The 23,629-nt window shown below is 39.7% G+C and overlaps 1 protein-coding gene across 1 annotated transcript; it reads right to left on the reverse strand.

The window, feature by feature from the left end:
• Window positions 1-250: 250 nt before the first annotated feature.
• Window positions 251-21,496, reverse strand: LOC104476008 (protein-glutamine gamma-glutamyltransferase E). The gene is made up of 13 exons (XM_086760584.1): window positions 21,487-21,496; window positions 19,402-19,569; window positions 18,860-19,102; window positions 18,177-18,295; window positions 17,540-17,668; window positions 15,875-16,052; window positions 15,575-15,710; window positions 14,592-14,695; window positions 13,867-14,112; window positions 12,038-12,343; window positions 10,147-10,304; window positions 8,662-8,795; window positions 251-398 (listed from the first exon to the last, which is right to left on the reverse strand). The coding sequence occupies exons 1-13, from the start codon at window positions 21,494-21,496 to the stop codon at window positions 251-253; spliced, it is 2,079 nt and encodes a 692-aa protein (XP_086616710.1).
• Window positions 21,497-23,629: the final 2,133 nt, after the last annotated feature.

The following is a 23,629-nucleotide window of genomic DNA, read 5'->3' on the forward strand; positions in this document are numbered from 1 at the left end:
AAACAGTCTCTGAATAGAAGGTAAGATGCTGTATTTAATAACACAGACACTCACAATAGTAAATGAAGAATCAAGAAGCAACTATTCCTCAGTTTATTTAAAATTACAATGTAAAATTTTAATGATATTATGTTGGTAACCCCCATCATAGGAAATTAGGGTTTTGTTTTGCTAATTTTCTATTTTCTTATACAAGATTTCTTATTACATTTTATTCAATTTATGCACACACACATTGCACATCTTCATGTTAGTTAATCACATTTACCATCTTAAAGGTCTTGATAACTGCAAATTTATCACAGGAGAAATTAACAAGTAGATGTTTGGGACCCGTCTCAAAAGGGATGAGTTTAAACTTTGTACTGGATTTCTCACTGGCTTTCAGTGGTGGTACACTAAAAATATAAAACAAAGGGAAAAATATAAGCTGAAAACAGACTTATGCATCATGCTTGAGTTTCTTCACTAACCATCTCCCATCTTAAGTAAGATTTCCTATCAGTTCAGTGTAGCATGGCCATGAAAAGACCATATAAGACTTGGCTATCTGGTAGGTATTTAAATACTCAAACCCATGCATTAAGGTCTCTCACAAATATATTATGCAGTGACCCAGACAAGCACACAAAGGGCTACATACTAGTATCATATGAGATAAAACTTTACACAGAACAGAGGGTGTAAAACACATCATTACATTATTAAAAAAGAATAATCTGAGACCATGAAGAATGTTAATACAAACTCCTGAATTAGAATAGATTATAGCACCAAGAAAACCTCAGTGTTTACAGAGGAGAAAATTCTGAACGGAAGGCAAAATATGTTATACCAGTATATTTTGCAGTTCTTGGAAACCTCATGTTTATGGTTTTCCCAAACAGCCTTACCCTGTCACATTGTCATGTCTTGCCTGAGGATAAAGTTGTACGTGATAAATAACATGGGGTTGCTAAATTCTCTCAGGAGAGCTTATAAATTATGGGACAGAGAATTCCTTGTTTCTCAAGCAAAAATGGTAATGTTAAGTTGCTGTGTATGTTTGTTTGTCTGTGTGTGTGTATTCAGCTAAATAACACACTTCCATATCCCAGGTATTTTTTAGAAATAACTGTATTTGCTAGCATATGTTGAAATTGGTGTGCAATTTTGTATGTGTACAAAATAGGGACAGTCTGAAAATCTAACCTTTCTGTTTCCGTTGTGAAATACTGAAAGAAAAAAAGAGCAAGGCAAGATACAAAATCATCAAAGCTTAAAAACAGGAACCTGGGCTCTATAGTAAAAGGAACCTACTTTATTCCAGTCTTCTCATTCACAATCTCATTCACCATTTAACAGTTTCTTGACTTTGTTTATTAATCTCCTAACATAACTATTTTGTAGAGCTTGAAAAACAGTGTGCCTGTAGTTCTTGTTTTAGAATTTTTTTTTTTAATAAATTAAAAAACCCAATCCAACCCCAATCAAACTTTCATTGTAATATTCAGCTTTTTTCCTACTATCTTCCTGTCTGCCTCATAGATTTCAGCTTTGTTCAAGTTCCAGGCATTAGTAAAGTTAAGTCAGCATCTAAGGAGTAGCTGCTGGTCATGGTTTAGTCTGTTCTTTAAAAGCTATCCTCCTTAGCCATGATTTACTGTGTCTGGAATAGCTATGCATGGAGCATACTTGTGTTACATGACATAAACATTGAAAATTAAATATCAATATGAGGTGATTCTTGCTAACTATAGAACTGTAGTCACATAGGTTAAATCTTCATAAAATTCGTTTGTTCCTAAAGGGAGTGGGACCCTAGAGATATTATAATATGCATTTGTTAGAAGCTAGCCTAGCATATCTTTAATACAATGGTAAGTCCCAAACACCCCCAAACACCACCTGCAGAAATAGGCCCTGAGCCATCACTTTGGAGCCAGGAAAATCAAGGAGCATCGCGACCTGTTCTCAAGACCATATATGGAGATTTCAAGGAGGAGTTTGACCAGCGAATTCAAGGAGGGGGCGTTTTGACGACCACCAAGACCACCAAAAGACCCTCGACTCAAAAGACTGGGCATGCGCGAGTGGGTAGGGAAATGATGTAATGGTTTCTCAGAAAATTTATGTTTATGCATATTATTTCTTGGAATTTAATGAATATGTATAATTAATGTGTATTTAACCCGTGCTGTTGATCAAATGGGCGCGCACGCTAGGTGGAGCGATCCCCCGTGCGCCCAGCGCTGCAATAAAGAAGTGCCTGCTTCTTAACTTCTCATTGCTGTTAAGGAGTTTTATTCTGGATTTCGGTAACAGTTTTGGCGACTCAGGTGGGACCTTGCGAGTGAGACTGAACGAGATCGAGTGTTGATCGAACTCCAGCTGGCACCGAGGTATTCTCGTGGAGACCCATCGCTCTCGACTCACAAAGCTCCTCGCAACGTTCCCTGGAGAAAAGGGTAAGGCACTTCTTCTTTGAAATCTGTCTGCTCTGGATAGCCTGCCCGTAAGGCGCGGCGAAAGCTTCGCAGGGATGGGGCTTAGAGGGTACCCATTTGGTTTGGAAGCCTAGGCGTCTGCCCGTAAGTCATAAGCGAAAGCTATTGCTGGGTTGGACATTTGTGTATTTGGGACAATTGTAATTTGCATTTGTTTGGTTTTTGTATTTGGGACAATTGTCATTTGCATTTATCTGGTATTTGGCATTTAGTCTAAATTGTTTAAGAGTAAGAGTATGGGGAGTATTGGTAAGATTTGTACATAGCTTGGAAAGGGGCCCCAGGGTGTTTTAGAAGTGATTTACAAGCTGGTAATTGTTGCTTCAGTGCGTTTTGTTTTGTTTTGTTTTGTTTTTAAGTCTGTATGCATGTGTTGCAGTGTATGGGACTTGAATGATATAAAGTATTGCATTTGGGGTTTTAAACTTTTTTTTGGTGACGGGATTGACTCTGTTTGTAGAACAGTGTTATTGTCTTTTTGGTACCAAAAACTCCTTTGTAAAATATGGGAAAACACATATCTTCTATGTCTACCTCAATGGTAGGGGAAATATTAATGAAGTCTCCACTGGGATGTGTTCTTAAACATTGGGAGGATATAAGGGGAGACCCAGTAACTAAAAAAAAAAAAATTGATACAATATTTTACAGTTGATGTTATCTTGTAGAAGGGAAGGAAAGTGAGATGTGGTCCCCGATGTTGATTTGTTCTTTACTTTGGGAAATCATCCCAAGTGGCAGAAAGATTGCAGATACGTCCCCAAGGATCCGATGGTTTTGGCATAAAAAAAAAAAAAAAAAAAAAAAAGGAAAAAGGTTGAAAAGATCCTGGCTTGTAGTATAGAAAGTGATGTTTAAAATGTAGAACTGAAGAGGAAAACATAGAATTCATGTGTTAAATTTCTGTGTTAAATTTCTGTATTATCTTTATGTGTGGTCTGGAAGTGTTGATGCAGGTTTAACAAATGAAACAGTAGAAAAAGGGGCCAGAACACCGAACCCCTGGTGGGAGCTGTAGAGTGGGACAGTTGAATTATGAGGGTTTCAGTCCTATTGCAGGGAGAACTGGAAGCTGACAAGACCAGATAGAACAAGGAGCAGCTCAAGCCTTGCCCCCCTTACCACTTTGACAAGCAGTAGGGGAACAAACCGGGGATGAGGTCGGGGTGTGGTAGAGGAATGGATAAAATAACTGCAATAGGAGAGAGATTGGGAATATCAGTGTGCAAAGTGTGAAGCATGGTGGCACTGGAAAAATGAATGTCCTTATTCTGAAAAAGAAACAAAAAACTGGCAGCACAGCAGATGCCTGTGTCAGAGGTGCAAAGAGGACTCGGGGAGAATTCCGCAGCAGAACCCCTGGTTACAATCCAGCTGGGGACCCAAACCATGGATTTTCTATTTTGATACTGGAGATATTCATTTTAAGTACTGGTAGAAGAAAATTGAGTAAAAAGCATGTAGACAAAATTGGTGCCACAGGGAAAGCTGAAAATAAGTTTTTCATTCAATCCTTAACTTTAAGGTGGGTAAAAATGGGGAACTGGCCAATTTTTATATATACCAGAGTGTCCTGTTGCCTTATTGGGGAGAGATTTATTGAGCAAATTGAAAGCACAAATTAATTTTTAAAACTGTGACATTCAATTAAATATACCCTAATCAAAAGCCAGAGAGGCAAGAATTTTTATGTTGCAGACAACTTCAGAGCCATATGAAATCCCTCAAGAAGTGGACAATGCAGTAACCCTTTGGTGTGGGCTGGCGAAGTTCCCGGACATTCAAAAGCAGCAGAACCGGTAAAGATTTTTCTAAAGGAGAGCACCAAACCGGTAAGACAAAACAGTACCCTTTAAAATTAGAAGCTAGAAGAGGCCTTGAGAAAATGATTGAAAATTTTTTAAAAAAATATCGACTATTAGTCGAATGTGAATCAGAATTCAATACTCCCATTTTACCTGTGAAAAAGCCAGAAAGTGAGGAATATAGGTTAGTACAAGATTTTAATAGCAATAAATTTATTAGTTCAAGATATTCACCCCTTAGTGGCAAACCTGTATCCTTGTTGACAGCTTTAAAAGAAAATCACAAGTGGTTCACTGTATTGAACTTATAGGATGCCTTTTTCTGTATTCTTCTTGACAAAAATAGTCAGGCATATTTTGCCTTTGAACTGCAAAATCCCACAACTGGGCAGAAGACTCAGCTCACCTGGGCAGTGCTACCTCAAGGATTTAAAAATAGCCCAATGATCTTTGGAAATCAATTGGCTAAGGAATTAGAAACATGCAAAATAATTTATCCTGAAAGACTGGTGTTGCAATATGTAGATGATATTTTAATAGCCACAGAAACCAGAGAAGAATATTTCAACTTGACTACTAACCTGCTAAATTTCTTGGGCCAAAGTGATAACAGATTTTCCAAGAAGAAAGCACAGATTGGAAAAGAGACTGTCATGTATTTGGGATTTGAAATCACACAGGGACAAAGACAACTGGGAAATGAGAGAAAAGAGGCAATTTGCCAAATGCCGGAGCCAAAAGGAGCTAAGGAGCTGCAAACATTTCTGGGAATGGCTGGCTGGTGTCACCTGTGGATTAAAGGAATTGAAGGAGGGACCCCTTGTGTGAGAACCTGAAGCTCGAAAGGCATTCCAGAATGTAAAGGTAGCTCTGATGTTCACTCCTGCTCTAGGGTTGCCCGATTTAACCAAACCCTTTGAACTGTTTGTTCATGAAAGACAGCACTCAGCTCTCAGAAGAATCCTTTCTCAGAAAAATGGAGAATGAAGAAGACCGGTTGGTTATTTCTCCAAACAATTGGACAATGTTAGCTAAGGATGACCAGGTTGTCTATGGGCTGTAGCAGCAACTGTCCTCCTGACTTAAGAAGCTTGTAAGCTGACAACGGGACACCCAAGAACAGCTTATGTACCGCATATGGTACTTTCTGTTCTGGAACAGAAAGGAGGACACTGGTTATCCCCAAGCAGGATGCTCAAACATCACATTGTCCTGTTGGAACAAGATGATGTCAAATCGAAAACAACTACAACAATAAATCCTGCCATCTTTTTAAGTTCAATAGAAGAAGAAGAAGTTCTAAGTTATGACTGTCTACAGACCATCAAACAAGTTTATTCCAGCAGAAGTAACAGAAGAGTGAACATACCTGACCCAGAATTCGAGATATGTACTGATGGAAGCAGCCTCATGAGAAATGGAAGAAGATTGGCTGGATATGCAATAACAACAACAAACTCTGTTATTGATGCAAAGCCGCTCTCAGTGAACACCTCAGCACAAAAGGCTGAATTGATAACTAGCCCTCATAAAAGCCCTAAAATGGACAGAACATAAAAAGTGAATATATGGACTGATTTAAAGTATGCTTTTGGAGTAGTACATGCCCATGGAGCCACATGGAAAGAAAGAGGAATGCTTGACAGCACAAGGAACATCCATTAAACACCAAGAAGAAATTCTGCAATTGCTCCAAGTGGTGCAGAAACACAAAGAAGTTGCAGTAATGCACTGCAAAGCCCACCAATTTGGGAATTACCCAGTGAATATTGGAAATAAATTAGTCAATAAAAAGGCAAAGGAGAGAGCAGAAAAAGGCATCATGACAATAATACCAGTTAAAGAAGTGAAATTTGAACAACAAATCCCAAATTACAGTAAGGTTGATTTGGAATTAGCTAAATCAATTCAAATAAATATGAAAAATGATCATTAGTCCTAAAAATCAAGTTGTGGTCTCACCACAATCAAAGCTAAAAGCATAGAAAAATTCATTGGGAAATAGAGGCAATGATCAGTGATTTAAGAAGACAGGTGATTAGTGTTAGGATGATAAAGCTAATAAAATCAGTAACAAAAAGTGTGAAACTTGTTTAAAGAATAACCCTAGAAATATTAAATAACCACCCCCAAGAACCATATATATGGGAAACTTGCCTGAAAATTATTGGCAGATTGATTTTTTCAGAATTGCCACAACAAAATGGATATAGATATCTATTGGTATTAGTAAATATGGCCAAAAGATTTTTTTTCTGTTGCACCAATAGGCAAGAGAAGTGGCTAAAAATATGTTAAAAGAAATAATATCATGGTTTGGAATCCCCAAAAGAATATAATCAAATAGAGGTCCTCATTTTGTGTCTGAAATTATTCAAATATTGAGCAAAATTCTGGGAATCAAATTGAATTTACACACTCCTTGAAGGCCACAATCTAATAGACAAGTAAAATTTGTCAGAAAATATCTTTAAAATGGCCTCAAGCTTTTCCTTAAGCACTTCCGAGAATCAAGATTCAATCCAGATCTAGGACTAAAATTAGTCCATATGTTAATGTATGGAAAATCTTATCAGACTCTAACCCTTATTCAAAATGTGACTGCTACTGGGGATAATGAAATGGAATTGTATTTGATATCCCTTGGAAGAACTCTGATATGGATATGGAACTGCCACAGAGCCTCTTTCTTTAGATTCCCCAGTTCATAATTTTTAACCAGGAGATTATGTGTACCTGAAAATTTGGGAATCAGAAACTCTTCAATAAAAATGGAAAGAACCATTTCAGGTGCTTCTAGCAATATATACAGCCCCTAAATTTGAAGATATTGATTCTTGGATTCATTATTTGAGAGTCAAGAAGCACAGCCTCCAAAACAGAAACAATGGATTTCTAAAGAAACATGTCATTTAAAGTTAACAGTCTCTCATTTTTAATGAATTAGACAAAATCATATCAAAAATAATGAAATCTATCAAAGGAATTTTATTAGTAATGTTAATAATACTTTTTGGTTTACTGATTATGGAGATTAGTTATAAGTAAATGAGACTTATTGAAAAAAATTAAATAAGTCTCAAAGGGGGGAAATGTTACATGACATAAACATTGAAAATTAAATATCAATATGAGGTGATTCTTGCTAACTATAGAACTGTAGTCACATAGGTTAAATCTTCATAGAATTCATTTGTTCCTAAAGGGAGTGGGACCCTAGAGATATTATAATACGCATTTGTTAGAAGCTAGCCTAGCATATCTTTAATACAATGGTAAGTCCCAAACACCCCCAAACACCACCTGCAGAAATAGGCCCTGAGCCATCACTTTGGAGCCAGGAAAATCAAGCAGCACTGCGACCTGTTCTCAAGACCAGATATGGAGATTTCAAGGAGGAGTTTGACCAGCGAATTCAAGGAGGGGGCGTTTTGACGACCACCAAGACCACCAAAAGACCCTCGACTCAAAAGACTGGGCATGCGCGAGTGGGTAGGGAAATGATGTAATGGTTTCTCAGAAAATTTATGTTTATGCATATTATTTCTTGGAATTTAATGAATATGTATAATTAATGTGTATTTAACCCGTGCTGTTGATCAAATGGGCGCGCACGCTAGGTGGAGCGATCCCCCGTGCGCCCAGTGCTGCAATAAAGAAGTGCCTGCTTCTTAACTTCTCATTGCTGTTAAGGAGTTTTATTCCGGATTTCGGTAACACTTGGGGTTGTACTTTTCAGAGGTACCACCCTTTTTGAGATCACAACCTGCATCTGAAAGATCTATGTTCGTTTTTGTTCCCAGAGCTGAGATGCTGGCGCAGCGGCTTTTTACAGCTATGTCTATCTGTTTGATGTAAATGCAAAATTGTTAAGAAAGCTGAACACCCAGACTGGCACCTGCAGTCCATTTAATAAAGTGGGGAAAAAAAAAAAGCCTGGTTCATATATGCTAGAATTTGGGTATAGTATGGACAGAAACTGTCATGTATCCTATTGTTGGCCCTATGATCAGAACAAGAAGGTTCAACCCATCTGGCCTCTAGCACCATAGGCAGCCTCAGCAAAAATTACAGCATGGGTAATGATATATTTTTTTTGCTGGAACTGTGAAGTCCTGCTAGAGAGGAAGGAAAACAAGTTCTGTCCAATTATGACAGCAATTATTTGACCACCAAACTATGGAGCCAAAGCCTAGGTTAGGTGAAGAGCTTGTTCAAAGTTTCATTACAAGATAGTACATTGGCTAGCCTCCCAAGTTACAGCAAGAAAAAAATGCTGTTTCATCCCTCTGTTTGATTGCAAATCACCCATGCATACGTTCTTGCTCATTTATCATTAATAGTAGAAAAGAGGCATTTTTTGTACTTACTCTATCTCAAGGATTCCTCTGAGCAGGCCATTGCCTTCTACGTGCAGGACACAGTCCGTAATTTCCATATCAATAGGATTGGTAAATACCACTTCCACATCCACTTCTTTATTCACTTTTGTTTCACCAAGTACCTGTGCAAAGAAAATGCTTGAAAGGTCAGGTTCTCAGAATGTTTTTTATCCAAACCAGACATCAGAAGAGGAGATATTATGAGATGCTATGTGTCGTGGTTTTGTTTAGTGGGGGGGGCCTAAGGTGGTAGCTTCTGTAGGAAACTGCTAGAAGTCGCTCCCCAAGTTCAGGGGACTTGGCCAGGCCTAGGGCGGACCCACTGCTGGCCAAGGCCGAGCCGATTGGTAGCAGAATGTCTCGTGATAACGCCTCTGCGATAACGTATTTAAGAATGGGAAAACAGAAAAAAGGAGAGAGGAGAGAAGATGTGAAGAAGCTGAGCGGGGGCAGAGGCGCAGAGGGGGAGGCGCAGGCCTCATGGGCCTTGCAGGCCTCACCCTCTGGCCTCTCGCCAGGCAGCCGACTGGGCCCGACTCAGTCCAGCCCGGCTGCAAGAAGTGGAAAGGAGATGAGAAGTGAATAAGATGTAAAAAAAAAGATCCTGAGAGACATCTACCAGCCTGTTGTGAGGAACGGCTGCAGATGCCCAGGTCAGTTCAGAAGGAGGGGGAGGAGTAATGCGGCTCCTGGCCAAGATTCCCCTGCAGCCTGCGGTGACGACCATGGTGGAGCAGGTTGTCCCCCTGCAGCCCATGGAGGTCCACGGAGGAGCAGAGATCCACTTGGAGCCCGTGAAGGACCCCATACCGGGGGAGGCGGATGCCTGAAGGCAGCTGTGGCCCGTGGAGGGCCCGCTGGGACAGCTGTTCTGGAGAGACTGCACCCGTGGAAGAGATGACCCATGCCGGAGCAGTTCCACGAAGGACTGTGGTGTACGGGTGGGACCCCACAACGGAGCAGGGGAGGAATGTGAGGAGTTCTTCCCCCAACCATGAAGCAGCGGCGTAAAACAACGTATGATGAACTGACTGCAACCCCCATTCCCTCTTCCCCCCTATGCCGCTTGGGAGGGGAAGGTAGTAGAGATAATGTTAAGCTCGGGAAGAGGGAGGGGTGGGGGGAGGTTATCTTGTTCTCTGTCTCATTATCCTGCTGTTTGTAGTAATAAATGAATAGTTTTCCCCAAGTTGAGTCTGTTTTGCCCGTGACGGTAACTTTAAGGATTTCTCCCTGTCCTTATCTCAAACCTTGAGCTGTTTTTCCTTATATTTTCTCTCCCTATTCTCTCGGAGAGTGGGGGAAGTGAGAGAGAGACTGCGTAGTCTGATCCGATCGGGGCTGAACTACGACACTATGATGGACCATGGCAGAATGTGAGCAGAACATCTCTTCTGGGGAAGAAAGTGCTTGTAAGAGCTCATTTTCCCCTTTCTCTGCCACTGCAGTTAGAGGAAAGGGACAGCAATTTACCTGTATGTCAATGGCAGGATTGTCTAGGGTGACGTCTCTTTGCACTAGCACTTGAATACCACCTTCTATGTGACATAAAGCTGTTATCTGGATCGTGTTGTCTGTAGTTAACTGCTGTTGATATTCAGTATACGGTATCTTAATGGGAAATTGTTTCTCTGCAAGAAAAAAAAAGAAAAATAATTTACACATGCTTTTATAAGCCCACAGAGTTTCATATCTAATATTAGTATTTTTCTTTTATGCTGTGTCTGGGACTAGGATGGCCTTCAGCCATCACTGCCGAACTCAATTCATGCAAATCTATCAGTTTGCTGTTGAGAGGGAGTGATTTCTTCAATGTTATCTCTCCTCCATTCCCTACTACTATATTGCCTGGCTTGTTTTCCTCCCAATTGCTCTGAAACATAACACAGCTGGAGTTTAAGGAGTTTACCAGTGCCACTCTATTTGTTATGGGATATGCTCTGATAGGCCTCATCAGTCCTTTTCGCTCATGATATACTGAGATGAGCTGAATTACATCCCTACATTTCTTTCATCTTTGATAGCCCTATCTGCTTTTGATTATCATGTGTTTTTACAGTAATTTTCACACTGTAATTTAAATCAAGGAATACTGGATGGGAAAGGATCTCCTCTGTCTCTGAATCTAGGCAACTCCACATTTTTGACCATTCATACAGTAAACATCAAGTTCAGAATAACTGTATACTAGCTATGCTGCATGCAAACACTGTAATCCAGAAAGTACTTTCCAGCAGTATACAGCACATGAAAAACACAGGAAAATATGACAAGTCATCAATGCAAAGTCCCACAAAAGTAAGCAAGAAAATGGGGACTGTGAATTTCCTAGATTCCTCCAGTAGCAACAGATTTGTTAACTAGAAATCCTAGCAGACAGAGCATACCTCCAGAAGAGGTATCTCTTCAAATGGTCCCTGCCATCAGATTTGGGTAAAACCTCCCTGCTGACTGTAAATGCAGCCACTGGTTTAACACAGCCTGCGTCAGCACAAGACACCACAAGGTGCCTGCTTGACTCTAATGCCATTATGCACAGAAACTCTGTCTTCACCAAGAGCCCACTTCCTAATCCTTTAGAGGAAACTGATAGATGCCAACTCCAGAAGTCAAACTACATGTTAAAGAAATTAAACATTATTTCTGCTTCTCACTAGTGACTTGAAGCCTATGATTAATACAATATAGTATCAGCTGTGAATCAATGTTGATATCTCTATTATCCCAAGCTCCTAACGGTAACTTAATTTCATCTTTCCAACAATACTCTAATTTAGGTAGAGAATTTTTTCCATAAGGTTATCAAACTCCATCTGAAAAAAAAAAAAAATTAAATCTTAGGTCCTTTACTCCTCAACAGTTTTTCAGTACAAACTTTATTTTCTGTGGAGCTTAGTGGGCTATTTCAGCTATTTCTATTCCTCACACTTTAATTTCATTCTAATGTGCTAATGGATCAGGTTTCTTGCTTCTGATATTAGCCATGTCCTGTAACCTTTCAGTAAGGCCGTAAGGCCCCTCGTAACCAGAACACATTTGTTTAGAGTTGATTTCTATGCTTTCATGGTGTCCTTATCTTTTTAATGCACATTTTGTTAAATGAAACTTCATGTTTACTGACTATCTTCTTTTCACTCTTGAGATACATTTTCTATAACGTGAATAGTACTGAAGGAAATGATGGTGTGAAACATGCACTTTAATATGTTTGTAAGTGCAATATATTTTTTTTTCAGCCTCTTCTGCATAGAAATTTAAGATTGCAGTTTGTTAGAGCTTTCTTCTCCAACTTGACCAGCTTCTAATGCCCATTTACGGATAAAACAACTACACAATTATGATTAAAAGTTATTTGAAAAATTACCTTCCTTAGGAGACAGAGTGACAGATATGGAGTCCTTCCAGATCTCATGAACTGGTCTTCTAGTGTACACAGTGCTCCAAGCAGTCATATTTACACGAACAGTCTTAGCATCAGACTGTAAGTTTGCAAGAAGCAGAATTAAACTGAGATCTTTGCCAACTTCTAAAGGGCCAGCCACCTTGAACTTCCCTGAGATGTCAGGCTTTTGATCGCTTTCCTGTTGTGTCGGTGCTGTAGGATCAAATTTATCCTCAAGTCCCAGCTTCTTACGGGCTTTTTTAAAAATCTTTCTTTCTTTTGTGGAGCCTGTCAGACAGAATCATGAAAATTATCCTCAGCAGTTAATGTGCATCTCTTATTTTATATGATTGCTAGAGACAAGCCAGCAGAACATAGTGTCTGTTCTTACAGATAAGCAGAGCCCCTGTTTTCCACGGCCACATCTAACTTTCTGGATCTGCAGTCAGTAACGTCACTGCCTCTCTAATAGCATTTTTTTGTAATGCAAAATCTTAAGTCCAAAGTTTCTCACTCTTTCCATTTCTATCTCTTTTTATGGTTGTAATTTTTAGAAATGTAAATTCTTATTAGCTAATACAGAAAAGGCCTCTAATATAAGGCAAGGCTGACAGCACCGTATGGTGGCTTGACTATGGCTAGCAGCCAAACGTCCACCCAGCCTCTCTCTCACTCCGCATTCCCGCAGGATGGGGAGAAAACAGAAGGAAGGCAAGAAGACTTGTGGATTGATATAATGACAGTTTAACAGGGAAAGCAAAACCTGTGCATGAGCAAAGCAAAAAGAGAAATACATTCACTACACCACACTGGCAGGCAGATGTCCAGCTACTTCCTGGAAAGCAGCGCCTCAACACGCTAATGGTTACTTGGGAATACAAATGCCATAACCACAAATGTCCCCTACCCTCAACTCGTGGCCCCAACCCCCACCCCCCCCCCCCGCCCCGCCACTTTTCTCCACCTTTTGCTGATTTTTTTATTGCTGAGCACTAAGCCATATGGCATGGAATATCCCTTTGGTCAATTTGGGTCAGGTGTCTTGGCTGGGTCCCCTTCCAGCCTCTTGCCCACTCACAGCCTACTTGCTGTGGCAGGGAGAGAGAAAGCCTTGACACTCTGAAAGTACTGTTCAGCAATAGCTAAAACATTGGTGTGCTGTCAACACTTCTAGCAGGGCAACTATGAAGAAAGTTAACTCAATTCCAGACAGAGCCAGTACACAAGAGAAGCTAGTTATTTGGGCTCTACTTTATCATGCTTTTCACCCTTCTGATATATATTTCAATAGCAATGTTAATTCTTTGCGCTTGCAAATTCAGTTCATGTTTTTTTTGTTGTTGTTTTTGTTTTGTTTTCACTATCAAACCCAAAGGTCTGACAAGTTTACATGCTGTTTGACCCTTTGAAAGAGTTGCTTTTCTCAGGCCTAAGTGTTGATTTACCCTAGGTTTCTGTAATAGGCCTTTCATCCAGCTGTCAAATAACTGGGCTGTAGATTAATTTTCACAAAACAGAGGCAGTCAGTACACATTAGCAATCAGCAGGCAGAGCAGTGAATGCTTTACTCAGAGATGTTTGGACTTGCCTTACTTAGGTCCCACAAAGCAGCTCCATAGCACAAAGGGTCAAGGTAGTATTTTTTAATCTTTTCCTTCTCTTCCCTTTTCTGTTAGAACAAACCATGTATTAATTTTGCTCTTACCTTATAGATGCTCCAAATTACCCACTAAGAGGCTCCTATCCTAAAGTTTATATATATTTGGGAATAAAGCAGCTATGTAAAGAGAAGAACCAGTGTTTTTATTTACCTTCTTCATATTTATAATCATTGGTGACATCTACACGATCATCTCTACCAACTGCCTTTGTGCTGATGAACTGGCCAATTACAGTAGACTGAGAGACTATTAATATTTTCTTTCCAGTTGCAGGATCGTAATTCCAGTACATGCAGTCTGCATTCACTTCTGCAAATATGAATGGGCAGTCGTAGTCCAGATCTACATCTCCCTCTTTGATGGCGTTCCGTGAGGCAGGACCACACCGATAAATTCCTATTGCATCCAGAAAAATTAATTCACACCTCCTCAACTCTTTGACAGTAAGCAGATTACTAGACAGATATTTATCAATGACTCATGAATTGTCTAGTGCTGTTGTCCCATTTTAGCCCTTTCATCCACATAGACCCTCATACCAGGCCAATCATCAATGTATCCTGTGTTTATTCTGAAAGGTACACTTGATTTATTATATAGCATCTCTTGATTTTCAATGGCTCTAGATACCTACATTGGGAATACAGGAATTGCTGTGAAAGACTGCTCCTAGAAGTCTATTTTGTTTCTTGGCATCCACAGCTGATCTGAGGCATTTTCTAATGTGATAGGTAAAGTATTCTCTTCTGCTGCTCTATTTCTGAGCAGGATGAGAAATTACTTTTACAACGGTTTTACTTTTTTTTTTTCCTTCTCTCTGAAAGTGACTGAATGTATAATTTTTCGACATTATTCCTGAAATAAAATCTGTGTACCTCCACTTTCTTCCTGGGGAGTTGCATCCAGAACTTGCCATCCACTGTATAAGGGGCCCAAGTCACTGCGGGAAAACCAGCTTTCGTTCCAGACATGGAAATTCCTACATGCAAGAACGAACAAAGTAAGCTACTAGTATGTTTCTAAATTCTTGTTCACATCCATTAATCTGCCATCCTAGTTAAATGTATTAAATGCTTTAATTTGCATAGGTTATTCTCTGAGACTGACCACTTCCACTCTGATCATGACTAGATCCTTAACTAGAGAGAAGCTGAAGTTTGCACTGTGGAGCAGACATAAATGTTCAAGGGCAGAAAGCAAATTTGTAAAATTATACAAAATGTCTTGAGCCTATTTTTCTCTAAAAGTAGTGAACACATGCACTTCTTTAGTTTTAGCTGTTTTCCTTCTAGCACAATACTACAGTTATATTTAAAATGGGTTCAGAACAAGCAGGGGAGTAAACAAGGCAAAAAGTGAGGGACTGCACCTGTTCTTTGCTGAAAGCAAGCTTGTTTGAATTGCACTTGATGCTTAATAGTGGAAATAATTTAATTATTGTCACTTCAAATTATGTCACTGCAAAAAAAAAGAGGCAGGGAAGCTGGTTCTGTTGCCCTTTTGTAGTTTAATATGAACTGTTTTTGAGGAATAGTTCCAAACTAGGTCCCACTGTTTGATATTTCCAGTGTAATATCATAAATTTTCAGTCATCTGTGGCATCATAACTTTGCCTGCCCTAGCTTCAATTTGCTGTTGTAACTCATGTTGTAATTCTCTGTTGAACTGAGAAAAAGTGAAAACGCTGAGTTTTGTAGTATTATTTTGTAGTATTTTTTTATTTGATCCTGTATGTGTAGTTGTTTTTAAGGCAATTTTTAATAAGGTAACAAAGCATTTGTCATTTGAATCTGTACTCTGCACCTGAAGACTCTATAGGCATTGATAAGTCCTACAATTAAATACTAAAGAGCCTTACCATATGCTGTCAGCTGCCCTATCCAAATGATTTCCAGAAGCATCATAAAACTCATCCACACGCAGATTTCCATCTGCGTCATGGGCAGAGCTGAAGTTTGTAATTGTGCGAGTGGGAATCCCCAGACATCTAAGCACTAAAGAGTGAATAGAAAACCATAGTCAGAAAGCAGTATTTTTGGAAGATGAAGTTTCATATAACATACTAATGTCTTGAAACGCTTTCATGTAGGAAGTATTATTAGTGGTTCTTTTAACAGAATCTGTGTAGTGTCAGTTATGTGCATGACATAAAACATACCTGTAGTCAATACTGCTGCAAAAACCCAACATTGTCCATATCTAACGGGTTCGAATCCTGATTTCTTCCAGTTTTGTAGGATTTCACCACTTCCAGTCCAGCTGCTTGGACTTTTCCCACCCTCATAATTTCCACTCCAGTTTCCTAGCAGCACCCCTTTGTCATCATTGGCATTGACCTGTAAAAATATTCACTAAATTTATGATGAGAGAAATTAAGAGTTCACAACAGATGTAGTAGTGGTAGGGGAGCGGGCAGGAGAAAAGCTTTGAATGACATATTAGTGGATAAAAGTCACTGCTTCATGCAGCTAGCCTTCAGGAAGAAGCCTTAGCTTTTCAGGGAAATTAAATATGTGTCCTCTCAAGAAACGGAGAGTATTTAAACACCGTTTCTCCCACCCAAGTACAGTAGCACCAGGCAAGAAGGCAAACACCAGTTTTCAGTGAACCTTCCTGACGTGAGATGGTGACTTTACCGCTGTATGACTGAATGGCATCATCAAAGCGTATCGTGCAGCTAAGCTTTTAAAATGTGCCTGGATCATTATGTACTGAGCCCTCAGCAAATTTACATTAAATTTGGGGAAGTGGCAGACATGACAAATAGGGCACAGTCACCTTGAAAATCTTGGGTACTGTTTCAACAGAAACCTCATGAAGTTCAGGAAGAAAAGGTGTAGATTTCAGAACTTGGGGCAGAATAACTCAATGCATTGGTTGGAAGGCTGGGAAGCAGTTAGGTGAGTGGCAGCCCATCTGAAAAGGGCCTGGGAGTTACAGCAAATGCCAGATTGAATTTGGACCAGCAGTGCTCTTTCATCATAAAGGGAAAGCCTGTGCTAGGCTACATTGGAAAAGTGTGACCAGAAGATTGAGGGAAGCTGTTGACGCCCTTTAATTATCCCTAGTGAGACTGTGCCAGGAATCCTGTCTCCAGTTTTGGGCCCTCAGTTCAAGGGGATGCTGAGACACTGAAGAGGGCCCAGGAGGGATGGGTACCGAGACGGTCAGGGGCCCTGGAGCATACAGTCTATAAGGAGAAGTTGAGAGCACTGGGCTAGTTCAATCTGGTTAAGAAGGGGATCAGGGGAACGTAATAGCAGTTTACAACTACTTGAATGGAACATACTAAGTTGTCAGAGTCCAACTTGTCTCTGTTCTGTCAGGTTATATAACAAGAGGCAACAGCAGAAAGTTGTAGCTTGGGAAAATAATTATTTGCCATAAGACAAAAATTCCTTACTAAGAGGATAGTGCAGCTCTGGATTGGTCACCCAGGGAGGCCGTGAAACCTCCGTCCTTGGAGATTTTCAAGGCAGCCTGGCAAATCCATGGCTGAGCTGATCGAGTACCACCATAGGTCCACTTCAAACGGGATACTAGACTAAAGACTTGCAAGGGACCGGTCCCTTGACATACCACTCTGTGTCTTATACTTTCAGTTTGACTACTGTATTTCAAAATGGTAAGTATCAGAAATATCACAGATGAGATAAATCTAGTAGGTTCAGATCAGATGGCCACCTAGGTGTTTCTCTGGCCCGCATTTCTGGTACATAAAAACAGCGGCCTGAAATTTTCTGAGAAGTGTCTTCCTACTTACTTTCACTAACTACTTTAAAAGAAGAGTTAGTAGTTTGGACTTTTTTAACATGTTGCTTACCATTGCACTGAGAACACGGCCCAGATATTTGGGGTCATTTCGGTGAGATACATCTGTGGCAGGATCCTGACGATAGTTTAAGCTTCGATCCAGCATGGAAAGGCAAATATTGAGAATATCTCCTTGAAACTACATTATAGAAATAAGTTAGTGTTTTGGAAACACAGATTACATTATGAAAAATCAAGATAAATAGAGCCAAATAAACGTTCAATTTTTTTTTTAATCACCTAATGAAATGCTGCAACTCAGTCAGGAATTACTGTATAAAAATGCAGCCTCAACAAACTGTGAAGATTAGAACTGAAAGAGCTTTTCAAAACTTGGAATCTGTGGACTTAAGGCCAGGACTAGGCCTCTCAGCATTGCTACAGTACTCTACTACTCAGCAGACACTAAGGTTTCTGCTGGCTGCACCTCCAAGTCCTAGGTCATATCACTGACTAGTCAACTACAAATCCTCATATTAATTAATATAACAGAGTGTGACACAAGTTCTGTTTTCAATACCAGGCTCCTGGTCTTCAGAGGTGCATGACTCCAATGAACTGGAAAAAACAAACAAGCCCTGTGTATGTGTTTTTCATGTGAAAACCAGAGCATGAAACACTGTCTAGTGTTTCAGTGCTGCATTTACCTGGCCAAAGTTCCATCCAAAGCTGTTGATATGATTTTTATTGCCTGCAAAAATGATGCCAAACTCTTCTAGCACATATTCCTCCAGCTCAGCCTTGTTAGGCATGAACACATCATCACCTGAAAAGCCAAAACAGAGGTATGTACAACCACAGCAGGCAAAATAAAACAAAACCTCAGGAGCCTTGGCTTCCATCAATAAGAGTGCTTGCAGATATCCACCCTTTGCTGTTCTTGCTGTTATGAATGCATTGTGAAACTCAGGATTTCCTATAATTAGACAAAGGAGTGGGGGGTGTCTGAGTGAAGACAGAGGTATGATACTGTCAAATGTGGGAGAAGATGGCAGCTGGTAGATATGTTTCTTTTCTTGGTTCTGCAGAGACCAGACACACTCTTTAAACTTGTACAGAAGTCGGGAAGCTCTGGTAAAAGCAGAACTTAATCTGCTTAAGCAGAACTTAATCTTTTAGGGCAAGGAGCTCTCCAGTAAGTATATGAGCTGATTTTGTGTGCCAGAAGGTCCTAAGAAACTGCTAAAGCCTTTTATTTTCTCACTGATACATTATGTGGTGATTGTTCAGCCCCTGTATTAAAGAAATAGAGATCAAATGGAGAAGCTGCAAATATTAATGAAGCTACAAGCAACTTAGTTCTTTCAGGGGAAAGTTGGTATGTTCATACCTGAAGACCAAGGGTTAAAGAGCAAAACAAAAGTGCCAAGGCTTGCTGGAGAGGAGCTGCCACTTGAAGTACTTTGAACACTCAGCTTGTAACGTCCAATGACAGCATTAGGTGGGCTGGAAATGGAGATGCTCACAGAGTTGGAACTGGTAGACTGTAGAACTGCACTCCAGCTCTCCTTGCTCACTGTGCTGGAGATACCAAATGTGGCCTGGGTCTTAGCCAGCTTTGAGGGTTTCGGACCTTTTAAGGAAAATAAACAACATTTTTTTCCCCAGCTTGCTGAAACAGAAATTTAGTTGTCAACAGACTCAGCCAGCCCGCCCCTCAGATGAATTTGTGCCATATGTTGGAAACTGACAGAAGCTATTACTGCTAGCTGAGATGGGAGTAATACAACAAACACCTCAAACAGTTCCATGCTTATGTGAACCAGCATGTTGGCTCCAAGGTATTCTCTTGCTGCCCTATAGTGCATATCAGGCCAAATGACTGTTACAAGGCGGTATTACTCTTTCTGTGAAAGAAGTTGGGAGCCATACCTGTTTCTACAATGAATGTTAAGTTTTCCTCAGGCTGTTCTGTTCCATTGAAGGTGACAATGAAGGCCTGTCCTCTCCTCACAATCAATTCTTTGCTAGAAAATTTACTTGTGTGGTGATCTCTTCCATTTTCTTTCACGTGCCAGTTGGTACTCGGCTGCGTTGCAGCTATGAAAAAGTGAGAAGAGCAAGAAAACTTGAGGGTACATCCAAAGAGGAGGGAGCACAGACATACATTATAAGGAGGAAGAAGCACAAACACTCTCTCAAAAAATTGCATGTTACTTTCTACAGCTAATTAGTACCCATGCTAGGTCTTTACCAAAATTAGAAATAATTTACTTGTGAGCTTTGAATTTTTTTTTTTATTTTGAAACAGAGAGACTCCACCTTGCATAGACTGTTACAGATTATCTGCATAATTAAATATAGAAGGAGTAGTATGTCCAGTACTAAAGAAAAATCAGAGAAGCATCTAAGAGAAGAGAACCCTGAGAGAACTGAATCCTTGTGAGTTACTTGGATAAAGAATCTGGCTGAACTCAGCTAATTCTTTCGAGGTGTCATCCATTCCAAGACATGGTGTTATACTAACAGAGGCACAGCCTCACTGCCTCTGAATAAGAAATAAAGAAACCTGATTGAGCTGAAAAACACTTCTGCATTTTAAACCATGACATCTGATCTCTAGCCTCATTTACATGTCATTACCTCTGATATAAATGACAGTTGCTATCTGCTGGAAGCACCTAACAAGAATATGTTGATGGACTCTGGGCTGTCATTTGGCAGTGGGAGAGATGACAGAATTGGAGAGAGAACACTACTAAAATCACATATGTGAAAGAATACGTTGCAGACAGCTCTTACATGTGAACTATGGCTTCAATCAGAGGCCAAAGAATAAGCAGAGATTGGTTTGGCTCAGACATAATCAGAGTCTACAGAGTAGAAGTAGAAGACAGCTTGATGGTTTAAATGAAATGCAGAAGTGCAGAAGAATTTTTTTTTTTCCTAAGGGCACTGTGTGCTGTTAAAAAATATTTTTATTATTCTCTATTCGCCCCCACTCCCAAAGAGGTAGAATAGGAAAGAGTAAGAGTGTAGGCCTTAGCAGTGGAACATAGCTACCCTGTGCCATTATTGGGTAAAAAATCATTATCCTACCTTCAACCAGATTTATTAGTGTAAAGATTTTTTTTATACCATGATCTTAATTTTGTCAAGTTTAGGCAAGCCTTGGTATAACTACATCAGTAATCTCAGCAATGTAGTCACAGTTCAAATGTGGGGAAGATATTTTTTTAATGGTATGGAGGCCAGCAGTGTGTACTTTCCTTTTTCAGGAACATACCTACTTTAAAAAAAAAAGCATCTTCAGAAACGTAGCAATTAAGCATATCTATTGTAGAACATTCTGAGGAGTGGGGGAGATTTGTCTTTCAAAAGGCAGGAGTTATCTAGCAAAGTTGGAAAAACAACATGGGACCATTTATAATAATTATTAAACTGGTCAATTTGCATATGTATAAATACTAGCATGTAAGCAAACCCCCCCTCCCCCAGCACTGCAACAAACAAAACACCAAAAAAAATCCCCTAAATTTTTGTATCCTCTCTATCTTAATTTCAGGTTTCAACCTTTGATGCTCATTGTAGCCTCTCTCAGCCTTTGCAATGATATTTTCTTCAAGTTCTGCTTTGATCCTTTCTCCTGTGTCAGATTTGTCAGTCTCTCATTTGCAGTTGTCTGACAACTTCAAATAGCTGCAGCCTTTCCCTTCCTTCCTATTTGCCAAATACAACATTTTTTACATCAGACAATGCATCTCTTCTCCCAAATCTCATTCCAATAACCTTGCTTTTCCCATGCACGCAGTAAGTGAAAAAATGCAATTCCTGTGAAAATCCTTCTCCTAACTCTTGATGGAAGAATTGTCTTTTCCTTTTTTTTTTTTTTTTTTCTTGGATCAAAACTCCTTAGAGAAGTAGTGATCTTCCAGTGTCAATTACAGAACTGAATGAGGTAGACATGTAAGAAAATAATGAACAGAGCACCACATAAGGGTCTTCCCTCTTGCTCACCTTGGCCCATATCTGATGAATATGTCCTGTATAAGTAACTTCTGGAGCTTTCCTTTGAATGGTCTCCTCTACTTCTGTTGACTCAAGGAATGGCTGGTGCCTCTCACTTCTTTAAAAGTCTAGGTGTAAAGTTGCTTGTTTGAGATATTTCCTGTGGGGGTGGAGCTTGTATAGCTGCCTTTGCTCCCCAGACTTTATCTGACCAGTGGGGCTTGAGGATTCGTTTTTCATTCATTTTTCGCTCTCTCAGTACCCACATTCTGATCTAATTTCCTTGCAACTTAACATCTGAAGCTTGGTCAATATTTATCCCTAATAGTCTGGCCACCTATTAAGAGTTTCTTCATGTACTTAAATGGTGAAATTATTATAAATTTAGTTGTTTCTTTCTGTTATAATGATAAAATTATAGGAATATCATAACTCCTTCTTGCACTACGTTGTTTTTAATTTTGAATACTTCATAAGCAATATTTACAGTGACTTTTTCTTTACATTAATTCACTGACTCCATTGTTTTCCTGGAGCTCCTTTTTTTCCCTCCGCTGCATTGTAGTAACTGCAAAACAATAAACAAGCTATTGCCTCTGCCCTAATTTTAATCAGGCCAAAATTAAAGAATCTATTTTTCATTTATCACATAATCAGTGTTTAACAATGTTAAATAGACAAGCACTCCATGTCATATTTGCATGACACACTACAGAGATGATAGGTAAGTACATTGGTGACTTGTGATAAAATAGCTATAATTTTTTTTTTCAGCTGGTACACTACTATTTTTTTTTAATGGGATATCTCTGAACATGCAACTGGCAATGCCAATTTGTGCACAAAAATATTTCACTTAATTTCAAGGAGAGTGATTTTTGCTTATGCTTTTGCAGGTGGCTCCACTTTCTGTTAAAAAAAGAGAGACTAATTCTGATACTTTTATGAAAGGACCTGTAAAATTTGATGTACTCAATGCACAGTCTTAAGGACGCCTCTCAGTTGTACCTATTATGCTGGACTAGCCACAGCTGTATGCCTTCCCAAATGCAGTTTTAATTGGCTGGGTTCAGTATTCAGCAGCCCAAATTGTTCTGTTTTCAGGATTGGCTCATGTCCAAATGATATAATTGGTTTTGGTATTTGGTGATATGATACTATAGTTATAAACAGCATGTTCCAGAGAACAGATGCAGTCCATTTATTCTGGAAGACAGTATAGCAAGGAGAACAAGTTGCACCTATTGCATCAGCTTCCGGTGTTTATTCCCAGCGCTGGCTAAGTTGCCATGAAGGCCTCTCGTGTGGTTTCTTTGTAAAACAGATGAATGATACATACCGGACCTTTGGATTAAAGATTATGGGTGAAGCTTGAGAATGAGTGTTGAATTAATGAGAAATATTAACACTAGTCAGACTACTAGTCAAGCAGAATGCATCTGACAAAGGCAGCTTCCTGTAAGTCAAGTAGTATTTGCAGATCTTGTATGGTGGCTGTAAATGTAAGGAGTGCACAGGTTGGAGCTTGAAAGACCGGTGGACAGCAAGAGAAGATTCCTTTGGACCTCAGAAAATGAAGGCTCTAAGCCATCTTAGTATTTGGTTTCATATACCCAGAATAAGCTACATCAGAATCATCTTTTGCAAACCAGTTCAGTCATATAATTCATGACATCCTTCTCCAGTGATACCCAGATTTCTTCCCTCATTCCTGTGTTAAATAAATGAATATATAGGAGAAAGAGGTCGGCACTGAACACTGAAAGACATCTTTTGTAAGAGACTAATTCCGCTCAGTAGTACTTTCTCTCCTTCTTTGCATTGTCGTTCTCTTCCCCACCAACTCTGTATTAATCCGCAGTGGCACTTGAATTCTAGTAAATGTCACCTATTATTAATTGTGCCTTTGTTTCAGGATGGGAAATCAGTCCCTAGAATAGCTTCTCTGCTCCTTTATTCTTTCTGAGCATTGCTCTTCCTTACACACTCCTAAAGCACCATGCTACAACCATATGGCCATGACTCACTGGGGACCGCCTCAGTACCCTGAGACTTTTGGGCTGTTCTGTCTCCCCTCTCATTCCCTCATCGGATAATTCAGCAAGGAATTTCATCAGCAAAACCCACTCCTGCTATCCTAGATACCGGAAAT

The sequence above is a fragment of the Chlamydotis macqueenii genome, chromosome 16 (genome assembly GCF_036417535.1).
Source record: "Chlamydotis macqueenii isolate bChlMac1 chromosome 16, bChlMac1.mat, whole genome shotgun sequence".
In the NCBI taxonomy this organism is placed as follows: Eukaryota; Metazoa; Chordata; class Aves; order Otidiformes; family Otididae; genus Chlamydotis; species Chlamydotis macqueenii.

Coding starts and splice junctions, on each gene's coding strand:
- LOC104476008 (XM_086760584.1), bottom strand. Junction 14,696..15,574: donor AGGGCAGCTGACAGCATATG/GTAAGGCTCTTT, acceptor TCTTGCATGTAG/GAATTTCCATGTCTGGAACG. Junction 399..8,661: donor AGAGGAATCCTTGAGATAGA/GTAAGTACAAAA, acceptor TTATATTTTTAG/TGTACCACCACTGAAAGCCA.